At 35.2% G+C, this 11,967-nt stretch overlaps 1 protein-coding gene across 1 annotated transcript in view; it reads right to left on the reverse strand.

The window, feature by feature from the left end:
• Positions 1 to 10,742, reverse strand: part of arhgap15 (Rho GTPase activating protein 15) — a 16,237-nt gene extending 5,495 nt beyond the window's left edge. The window contains exons 1-8 of the mRNA XM_015384721.1: positions 10,630 to 10,742; positions 3,461 to 3,635; positions 3,313 to 3,384; positions 1,505 to 1,645; positions 1,282 to 1,371; positions 1,088 to 1,186; positions 868 to 1,003; positions 86 to 220 (exon numbers count right to left, since the gene is read on the reverse strand). Coding sequence (XP_015240207.1) covers positions 86 to 220; positions 868 to 1,003; positions 1,088 to 1,186; positions 1,282 to 1,371; positions 1,505 to 1,645; positions 3,313 to 3,384; positions 3,461 to 3,635; positions 10,630 to 10,643 — 862 coding nt within the window. The 5' untranslated portion in view covers positions 10,644 to 10,742. The remainder of the gene's footprint in view (positions 1 to 85; positions 221 to 867; positions 1,004 to 1,087; positions 1,187 to 1,281; positions 1,372 to 1,504; positions 1,646 to 3,312; positions 3,385 to 3,460; positions 3,636 to 10,629) is intronic.
• Between the last annotated feature and the right edge of the window lie 1,225 nt (positions 10,743 to 11,967).

Genomic DNA, 11,967 nt, shown 5'->3' on the forward strand with positions numbered 1-11,967 from the left:
TATAAATAAACTGAATTAAATTGAATTGATTGGTTGGTTGATTGATGGACTGATTGACTTATTGTATTTACAAGCAAATATTAACCTTTGATGAGGCCTTTCTCTTGCAGTGTCTTCATGGAAGGCCTTCTGATGATGAACTTCTTCAGTCTGTTCTTCACTCCGTTCTTGTCTGCACTGTCTGAGGCGCTGTGTTTCAGCTTTGAGCTGGAAAACATATCTAGAAAATAATTGAATATTTAACAATTATCACATATGCTGTTGATTTTGAACTTTTATTTAATGTAAGAAATGTTTTGGACATAAAAACGTTCTGCTTCAATAAGAAAATTGTGAATTTTAAGTCAACATTTCTCAGCTCTTTGGGCAGCCGTTATGATGAGACACACTAATATTCCTAAGAGTCCCATCAATTACTGAGTTGGTCTTTGTTTCTGAAGCAGTTTTATCATATTTAGTCCTAAAACATATAGTGTTGAAACTCTTGAATTGGTAGAGTACAACCTATCACTGCCAAGTAAATAAGCATAGCTTATTTCTATTTTATTTCTATTTATCCATTAACTTAGACCTGCCTAGAGATTGTCTTATCATTACCCTAAATTAAAAATTATGTTTACTTTGCAATAACTTCAGTTCAGTTTGACATAAAAAAACATTTTTCTGCATTTAATTTAAATATCCTTGTCGTGACTATTGACCATGGCCATCAAAACTGTTTGTTACCTTGTTGACAAAACCCTACCCATTTGGTAGTGACTAAATTTATGCAATGTTAACAGTGTTAATTAATTCTGATAGTAACTTTAATATTTAACATTTGCCTTGCACCTAATTTCTAATAATATTAACAAAGTTTGTACTAACTGATGGACCGTCTGTGAACTGGGTTTCGTGGCTTTGTATTGGGTGAGACCGCTCCATGTCCAGGTAAGGAGCTGTGCCTGGGCAGGAACTCTGAGCTGTTGGACCTCCGCAGAGCAAAACCTCTGTCGTCTTTAGTCTAAAACAACAACACAATTCATAATATTTTTATATATTGCATGTCCCAAAAGGAAAAGATAATTCACTAGAATGCTGGTCTTACCAATGATTCAACGGTTTTCCTGATGCCGTCGTGCCATTTGCTGGCAGTGGAGTAATTCTCAGCCTGGATGAGGTACTCACTGCCTGTGTTAGTTGTGATCTAGGACAGGTGGAAAGGAGCTACATGTTGTCACTCAGCTTTAAATATTAACTAGTTGCCTTCATGACAAATAAAAGCTCAGGAGTAATAGTTACCTGGAAGACATTTTTCTTGCTTGACTTTTCCGTTGTCCATTCAATGACAGCCCCACAAAGCTGAACCACATCTGTTTTACCTCCTGGTTTCTAAACACAGCAAATCCCAAAACATGGAGGTTAACTCCCTGCTGCAAAAAATGAGTAATGTGCTGATACTAAACAGGTCAATAGTTTGGGGTTGACCTGGTGTAACTAAATTTAAATATAAATGGTTTCATACCACGCCAGTTTCCTGTTTGTCTTTATAGAGCAGCAGTTCATCCGTGGTCAGCACAGTCCACATTGAAGTCCAGTTCTTCCTCTGCTTTTTACCGTTTTCTGAGATCTTCGCTACGTTCAAATGTTCACCTTTCAGGTCCCCCTGGGAACAATCAGAACCTTTTATACCACATGAACGTGTACAAAGCCACATTCCAGCCGTGTTTGTTAAAAGTCAAGAATACACCAGAAACACCAGCTCTACATCACTGTGTTAGTTAAACCCTGAGTTGCCAAGTCTGTCAAATGGAGTGTGACGTAACAAACCAATTTGTTTGTTACTTTTCTGCCAATAGGATTTTATCATCTGTGTACCTGCTTTTAGACTAGTTTTTATCTGCAAAAAACCCAACAACACTAATGTAAGTCTATACCATTACTGGCTGGTGTTAAAATTAATCAGGGCTCAGTTCACATAATTAATCAATCAAACACATTGGACAGCAACACACGGGACAGACACCCATTCACACACAAACTCAATCCTAAAGAGAATTTAGATAATCAAATTAACCTAACAGTCATGTTTTTGGACTGTGGAAGGAAGCCGGAGTACCCGGAGAGAACCCACGTATGCTCAGGGAGAACAGGCAAACTGCAGAAAGACCCCAGGCCAGGACTTAAACCCGGAACCTTCTTGCTGCAAGGCAGCAGTGCTTCCCACTGCTCCACTGAGAAGCCCTCATTAAATATCAATTTAATAAATATCCATTTAACTAAAAAAAATCACAAATAGCTATATCCGTACATTTTTATACATGTTTTTTTATACGTTTTAGAACCTTTAGAACTGGTTTAAGGATAAGCCTCTATGCAAACACTATGTAAGTAGAGTAGCTGAACTTAAATGAAAACAAAAAAGGCTTCAGACAAAAACACTTACATAGGAATAGCCAACTTGAGAAAAAAATAGGACACAAAAAAATGTAAAAAGTAAAGTTTCTGGGCCACTTATCTGATTTTCAGCTCATCAGGACCTGCTCTCTCTGTGAATATGCTGTTTATAAACCTTTCAGATGTTTTAAATATCATTATATTATGCTGTGTCTTACTTTCTATTCTGGTTGACATGCTGCTATTCTCCTCTAAAATTGTTCATCCGTTATTTTTTATCTTGGCTTAACCCGGTACCCATCTCCCTTTGAGCTTCAGTACAAAGTTGGTAACTCTAAACATTATGCAATTTCAGAGTGACATAAACAATTTTTTATTCTAACTTTTACAGAAAGATTTTGAACAGTATTTTTTTAAGATTGACAGCGTCCATTTGAAAAAAAGGACATTTTCCCATTTTTAAGATAAAACGTGAGCATTGTTGCAAAGACAAAAAAAAACAGTCTGTATATGTGCAAAGCTGACATTTTACACATAAAGAGACTTGCTGCTGTAATATTATTGTATGAGTATTGACCCAGGCTCATTAATTTCTAGCACACCCTTCAGACTCTAATTTTAACAAGCTTTGAACCCACATATCATTTTCCATTCCCTCAACAACTATCCTCTGCTTTGATTTGGTCTGTATTATACAATCCCAGTAATAAAGGGGAAGTTATTGATAGTAACAAAATGTAGGAAAAAAAAGGTTAAGAGGCATATCATGTTGTTTTCTAATCACGAATATTCTACTTACAGGATTTTAATTAAAAAACATCAGAAATGAAGAAAGCAGTGTTACGTAAAATGAAAGGCAATTTGCCTGAATGAATTTAAAGCATTAAAAGTTAAGTTATTTTAAGGTAAAAGCACATCAGAAGTCTTAGACAATACCAGTGGTTCAAATGCTGTTGCTGCCGTCAGGATCACTCCGTGCTGAGATTGATTCCTGCGATGCCGAGACAGCTGAAAAAACAATTAAAAATGATTTAAAACTGGAACACAAGGTTAGTGTCGGTTTGGTTCTGTTTTGTCTTCATACAGGTTTCTGAGGAAGGTCGGTGTCCTGCAGGACCATGGACTTGGACTGGCTCAGGCGGTCTGCAGAGCCCTGAGTGTTCTTTATCCTCATCTGAACAGCTCCCTGTGCTGCAGAACTGGGCTGAGGAGGCTGAATAAGCGGCACCTGTTTAACAGCATTCTGAAGGTTTGTGATTCTGGGGAGAAACAAAGAAAAAAGCCAGAGACAAAGATCTGTTAAAACCATCTCTGAAAATCTCTCTGTGGCCCATCTCTAAACCATCTTAGTATAAAACATCAGATTACTCACAACCATGCATTCAGCTTAAAATTGAAATTATCCATTACTTTAAAATATTTTTCAGATCAAATATGTCAAATATGTAAAGGTTTCCCAACAATCAGGATATGTCACTGTTTGTATGTTATTACAATTTCCTGCTTTATTTTGCCCACATACATTGTACTTTTGGTCATGTACTTGTAACCTTTTGTTTCTTGACACCCACACCTCACTGTATTAACCCACTCAGCTCTGTTTTAAGAACCTTTTCTCTTCAGTGTTCTAAAAGTAACTTTATCTAATCATTGCCTCCGGTATGCTCTGTTTATTTGCCTTTTTTGTGTATAGGATTATCATTAGTCTGATCTGTGAAATTACTCGTCATGAATACAGTTTTCTTGCATATTTTAATAACCTACATTTTAGGGTTTTTTACTGTCTCCTGTGATTCACATAATGTAGCTCCCTCTCATGTCTACCTTATTTTTTTCCATTACAAAAATAGCTTTAGAAATTTACATATATTTGGCAGTAAATACATGGTTAGACCTACCTACCAGAGCTTCTGCTTTCTGGATGCTTAAATCCAAAATCTAATTTTTAATTCATCGATAGTGCCCTCGAAACAGTTTTCGGTCAAATATAAAGAGTAGATTTCAATGCTTTTCTTTTTTTTTTTTTTATGTTCGTTCAGTAAGAATATACATTTATCTTACAATTTCAGCATTTTGTTTTGCAATTTTCTGTGAAAGCACCAAAATATTAACTAATACTGCCAGTACTTTCAATGATTGTTTGGGATTGAATTTTACTTTTGGTCTTCTTGTTATTTTGTATCTTCCCCTACCATAAAAAAATGGTGCTGTTGACTGTTATGTCCTTTATATTTTACACTACATAGTGTATTTGATTATTCTCTGAGGTTTCAGCTTAGGGTGGGAATTTTTTTAAACCTGACCAAAGATTGCTCTGGTTGCAAATCTCTAAACAATGGATTTTGCTGTTTAATTTTTATGCTATCAACAGTTCTGCATACAAGCCAGGACCAATGTCTTTCTCACAATTTTATGGATGCAACTAAAAGAAGATGTTTACAAATCCCTAATCTTAATGAGATATCAGCCATTTTAGCTTCAATTGCATGTTACTTGCGTGTAATCCTATAGGATAAGAAAAGAACAAAAAATCTCCCAAAACTTTCTTCATATGCAACTGGGAGAACTGAAAAACACTTACTTCCATATAGGAAGACATTCAAACAGATAGTAATATTGCCTCAGCTAATCTCTGTTATGTTTCTCTCAAAAAACAGAAAAAAAAACATGTTTCCATTAACTCTATGTACACAGCTTTCTTTTCCTTAAAAAGTTGTTCTAACCTAGCATATACAAACCTCAGCTGTTTATGGAGAGGGTTGCAAAGACTGAGATTTTTTATTATTATTGGAGGTTTCTTCATATTAAAATGCAGCTCCCACTTTCTGAATCCACCAACTCTTCTAAACTAAAAAGCTTTTTCACAATTAAATTTTATGATGAACTGATTATGATTATGATACAGAACTTGCATGTAATTGTACTGCTGATAGATGCAATTACTATATGGCTGCATGAGTGGTTTATATTGGATTGATAAGAACTTATTTCCCTACAGTTTACTACGCAAGAGTATGACCTTTCTGTCTCATAAATTGTTGCGAAATGATCTGCACTGGTAAGATATGATAAAATAAACTTCTAATGAATTGATCATGCTGGAGAAGCTCAGTAAGTCCGGCTTTCTGTTAAGAAGGATATTGTCTCGATATTGGTCTTAATGAGTTGGGATGCTCTTATTTTTTCAGATAATTGATTACAAGGTCTTCTTTAGACTGGCTTTAAGCTCACATCATCCCAGATACATGGCAGCAGAAATTACCGTAACATTGATGTCCTGGAATGAAGGTCGAGAACGTCTGTGTTGGATCACTTTTATTTTATTTACTTCATCTTAGAAGCAAGAAAATAAAGGAAATTTCTGTCACAGTACCATCAAAACAACTGAGAGGAATCTTGACATAAAAGGAGAGACGACAGCATATTGTATAATGTTGTGTTCTTTGTCTATAACACACCAAATGTAACTTTTTCTCCTTTCTTCTTTTTGAATTCACTGTCTGTATTGCGCTGACCAGATGTCCCCGTTTTGGGTCAGCTGTTCCGGCTATAGCCGTCCAAGGAAATGTCTCAAATTTTATGAATGAGGGGGAATTGTTGTGAAAGACCATTTGAGCAAGTTGTGCTCAGATACAGCTGTTAGCTGGTTGATTGGCAGATGTCAACGTATAGATGAGGAGCACAGCGCACCACTTTTAAAACAGACCAGGAAGGTGTTGTCACAACCGGTAACAGCTGATGGGGAGCAGCCCTGTGTTATGGTGAGTGTGTTAATCAGTCCATTTGATTTGAAATGGGCTGATCATTGTAATAAATGTTTGGTTTGTGCCTAGGTTAATAATAATAAAAAACAAAAAAAAGAGTAGTAAGAGAAGTGAAGTAAGACAACCTATTGGCTGGAGCTGGCATGAGTAAACAGTAAAATTAAACAGAATGATCAAAAACTCTTTGTAATGTGCTAATCTGGTACGGTGGTTCTCCAGGGATCAACAAAGGTTCACCTAAAGATGTTTTTTGTCATGATCTGATGACTGGCTTAAGGGTTCATTCCATTCCCCTGTCTAGGAGAATGGAGTGATGTTTCTCATCATCGTTCATCTGTGCCACCTGCTCTAGTCTCTATTTGAACTGTTATCAATGCCAGATTATTCCAGTCTTCGATGAGTGTTCTCTAGTTTACCATTTTGTGTTCTGATCGCCTGATCCTGACCCTTTTTGTCTTTGGACCTTTGAGCCTGCCTGTTCCTGTTCTGATCTGTTTGCCTGACCTGTCTTCGGACTCCTGATGGATTCTGCCTGTGGACTGAACCTGGATCTGCCTCCTGATTTCAATCTGGATTTCCCTACAGTAGTACGTGTTGCTATGAAGTCACTAGCCGCAATATTGATAATCACTAGTTGGACAAGTCGGAATGTAAACAATACTTGCGCTACAGCATTTAACAACAATACATTTCTCATTTTCAGGGGGGTTAACACTTTTAAAATAAAGATAAATTCATCACTTTGACACACACTCTTTCATAGCATCAGCAGATTACTGTAATTTATGGTAAAAAAATAGGCACATCACATTGCATAGTCAGTATGACATCTATAAATCATGTAAAATAACATTATACAAATCTATCACAACAAAATTAGTGTATTAATGGAGAATAATAATAGTTCTGTTCTTAGATATTAAGAATATTACAAATGCACACACTCTACAGTATCAGATGATGTGCCAAAAGTCCTAAATTGATGATTGGCATGTAATATGCATGTATTGATAACAGTGTTCTGGTAATTACCAGTTTGAACTGTATGACGGGCCCTTGTAAGTATGTAGCCCCAAATTTTTACATTTTCTATGTTTGTTTTACAACTTTTTTATGTCGTCAATTGTTGTTGGCATTATGCACCTTGCCCAGGGACAACAGTTGAAAATTAGCTTCATAGATAATACTGACACATTTAGAGAAATGTTCATTAATGTGTACAGTCCAGGACAACTAAATGAAGCAAGTGACTTAAGTTTTCGGCCAATCGAATATCCAGTGAATAAATAGAAATCAGTGGGTCAGACCCTTTCAACATGAACGTGCTTGAGGTCACATTCCGACCTGAGGTAAATTTAGGAAAAAAGGCAACAGGTTCATACTGTATATGCTTCGATGCTGAACTACTGAGGTGTCCGTCTGCTCGTCATATGACGTCTTGATTGCAAAGGGTAAAATAAAAAGTCAAATACAAAATGTCTCTGTACCAGGTTAAAATTCTGGTGTTGGTTTACACCTGAAGTCTGACCAGTGTGTGTTAAAATTATATAAAACAGTCTGGTATTTGAGATAAAACAGTTACCATAAAAAAAAATCCCACAAATGAAATCCCAGAAACATTCTTTTATTCTCTTATAGCAACAGACACATTGTTCTTCACAATTATGAGGAACGTGTTGTGTTGTTCTAACAATGTTGTTCTAACAAAGTTACAACATGTGTGTCTTTATCTTTTATTTTTAGAGAACCATCTGACACGGCACATTAAGCTTTAAAAAGTCCTGTGGGATAGGTTTACTGAAACACTGGGCTAATATTAGCAATCTTTTGTCATTTACTTTGTATTTGTACAAAACATATTGAAAGAGTAATTCTCCTGCCTTATAAGCGCTTTGCTTTTTACGTCCTAATTCGTAGTGACTACCTGTATAACACCATGCTGCCCTGCGTTAAGTTCTCCCTTTCACAGCTGTGGTTTTGGTCTTCAGTTGCATGGGCCATATCAGCCAGGCCACATCTATTCTGCTCTTTCACTGTGAATAAAAATAGGGCCGACAAACTGACATGAATTCTCGAAAAACCTCATTGTCTCAGTTTGATGCAGCAGAAAAAGAAAAATCCATATTAAAGTCAGCATGTAACACAATTCTGGAATAAGAAAAATTTGAAAAAGGGTATGGTCAGTGTCTTAAATACCTTTTTGGTGTGATTGTTTAAACGCTCGTAAGCAGCCAGTTTGATTTTCTTCCATGTAACTTTTTTTATACTATGGTTCCTGTTTTTAGCTTGCCTAACACCACTTACACAACACGTCCTCCTGTCTGACAGCTGCAGTAAAGCTTCTGAAAACCTTTACCACAGAAGCACGTGTGTAAAAATAAGTCAAAAATAGACAATTAGAAAAATGGATAAAAAGTTAATTATATTTTCCTTGTACATTTTCCAACCAACAACAACTGATACAGCATATGTAACACGTATTAACCAATAAAACCAACTGAGAATAGCAACATACAAGAGTGTGAGATTTGATAGCGTTTAACATTTCCACTCGTTTTTGAAGAGTGTCAAAAACTAAATGGCAGGAAGTAAAGAGCTAAAATGCATTGATAGAATGTCTTTGAATATGTAAAACTTAAACAAGGATTTGTTAACACTAAGAGTAGATTAGGAATTAAAGCACATTAGAAACCTGTTCAAAATGAAAAATCCCAAATTATCACATGTGGATTAAAATATAAACATGAAAGTGTGTTGATAAAATAAGCTTAACTTTTTATCTATATATGAAGCAGAAATAAACAATGAAAGTTAGAGCAAGAGCTCAAAAGCTACAGATTTTTACTTTCTCTTTAAAGATGGTTGTTTTGACGGTAAAGTTTAAATTTGTTTTTCTCTTATTAGTTTCAGTTAGTTTTACATTTTTCATTTTAATCCTTTAAATAATAGTAGTTGCACATGTTATTCCCTTTTTTCCACCAGTATGTACGACTCTTTTTGATTTTGTTTTTAAAATTTGGGTCTACATTTCTATAAATAATGCACTGCTTCAGAGAAACGGCTGAATATTTGCATATGCCGTAAAAAAAAGACATTTCCCTTTCACTGTCAGGCACTAAATTAGGCTGTATGCTTTCTGTAAATGTTAAAATGATGAAAAACATTTATTTTAGACCTTTTTTTTCACTTAGGAGTTTACATATATTGAAGTATAATTCACATATCAGCTTCCGAAGTAAAAGGCAAAGATGCTGACTGGTAGCAGCATGTCATTATCTAGTATCAGCACGTCATTATATGGTAACAGCATGTCATCATCTAGTCTAAAACAAGTCAATTACTGCCATGGGTTGAAAGACCAAAACCAAGCAAAACCAAGATTACAGGTACAATGCAAACAATAGATCACATTGCGAAGGAACTACATTATGTAAAAAATGTTTACAAATTCTTAAACACTATCAGTTTCATTATTCTGGCATTAAGAAAATACGAGCTACTTTGGTAATCTTAAACAACTTACATTTGGAATATGGATCTAAATTTAGATTCAGTGTCTGACAGTGGGAAAAAAGGAATGCATTTTGTGTGAATGTCTGATTTTAAACATCTGTTTTGCCATTCATAGCAGTGTTTTTAGTTTAGGGTTTTGTTCTTATACTCAGTTCCTGTCTTTGTCATCAGATGTCCTCAGTAAGATTTTTCATGTTTCATGTTGCAAGTTGATCATTATTACTCATTTTTCACCTGCGTTTATTCTCTAAAGAGGTTATTTGCACTTCTTGTTCTCCTGGTTGCTTTGGATTAAATAGAGCACAAGACACACTAGTGTGAAAACTGTAGTAGTTTATGCATCAGACAGAAACAACAGGGAAGCAATAAGTGATTTACAAACAGCAGCCCTGACTCACTCATAAGATATTTTATGGTGATGATAGAATTTTAGGATTTACCTTTTTGATCAGAAATGACTTCACTTTGAAGTACTGTAAAGGCATATATTGACAGTGCTATATACTCCATAGAATCAAGTAAAAATTCCAATATTCAGCTTCAAGCTACCGGTAATCAATAATTTATAGACACTAGAAAAGCACTCATGATCATATCCTGCAAATGGCCCCTGAACTAAAAGATAGAAGAGGCTTCATTAACCGGAAACTAACTGAAACCGTCCAAACAACGGAAGCTGGCACTTCAGTCATGCATAAGGTCTTTAATGAAACAAGATTCATATAAAAGAAACAAAATCTATAAACTTTCTTCTGTTTTTCCCCAACAGGAAAGTGTAATTGAAAGACTATTATTTCAATACAATCACCACAGAATATATCTTAGTCAATTAGGGAATCTCAAGCCTGTAAGCATTTCAGACAAAAACGATTAAAATTTAATTTGATGCATCTAGAGGTAACTTGAGATAGTAGAAAAAATAATTTTTAAACATATGTAAGCTTAAATAATCAATAGTTGAGTTCAGCAGTCTTACCTCGCACTAGCCATCCCCGTTATGGGCAAATTGTAAATGAAGAGACACAAATAGTTGAGGCCTAACTCTTAGAGGAAGTATGATTCATCACGTGGTTTCTTTAAACCAGCCATCTCTCAAACTGCTGCAACCTCCCCATTTCCTGCAAACAGAAAAACATTTAACCTCAGTCTCCAGAGACTCAAACTGAATTGTTTCCCTGCTTTTATGTGAGCTGATTGATCATCCGCTGCAGGCTGCATCAGCTTTATTTACTATACACACAAATTTCAATAAAGGCAGCAATGGAATTATTTCTAAATTGTTTGCAGCTTCATTGTGTATTTCCTCATCTCTGCAGGAAATACCCAACCTAACTTTGCCTCTTGAGAAATTGTAGATTTGTTGAATCTCAGTTGAATTCTATTGCCTTCCAACAGAACTGTTCAAAATAAATTGGAGATTAAATTAGTATTACATTGCCCTCTGGTGGATATGTCTAGAAAGAAAACCTCTTTAAAATGACATTGGGGACTTTCAACAGCCTTTCTTTCAACAGGAAATGAAGTGTTTGTGCTGTAATGGTTTTTTTACACTTCTCCAATCACACTTTCCAGACTCCAGAAAACCAGCACCATTGTTTAGCAATTTAAAACCAAATAAAAGCTGCTCTGATAAAGTAATTTAGCTAACACCTATTTCCCATGGCTGTCACTTTAACAACCAAAGAAAACAACTGTTTTCTATGCAACTTAGAATAGAATAGAATAGAATAGAATAGAATAGAATAGAATAGAAAATCCCGTTATCGTCCCACAATGGGGAAATTCTGGTGTTTACAGCAGCAAAAAGATTATTAAAAAAAAATTGTCACACATTGGACCTTAGAAAAGTGTATAAGACTAGCATAATAGTGAACAGTTAAAAAAAAAATAAACAAATGAAATAATGCACTGTAAAGTGTTTTAACAATATAAATACCATGAACTTGGAAAATAAATAACTAATATACAGCTATGGACATGTTTACTGTAATGGATATTTGAAAGTAGTAACTTAAAGTGAAGTCTGTGAAGTTCCATAGCTCCTGTCAAGGGCCCTTCACTGTTTTCTTTTAAATACTATTAAAAAGCACAAATTCTATTGACTTTTTGAGAAAACCAATATATTAAAGCAGCAATTGAAATCCTTTGGTAAACGGAAAGCCTCTGAGCAAAGGTAATGTCGGCATACTAACTTTTACTCTGTAGGAACTTATGAATTACATGGGTTAGAAAAAAAAAGCAATTTCAGAAAGAAAAAAAATGGAGATCAAGGGGAAAAGTGACAATTTAATAATAACAATACAAATAATTTAAC

This window comes from Cyprinodon variegatus, unplaced genomic scaffold, assembly GCF_000732505.1.
Source record: "Cyprinodon variegatus isolate N-32 unplaced genomic scaffold, C_variegatus-1.0 Scaffold321, whole genome shotgun sequence".
Lineage (NCBI taxonomy): Eukaryota > Metazoa > Chordata > Actinopteri > Cyprinodontiformes > Cyprinodontidae > Cyprinodon > Cyprinodon variegatus.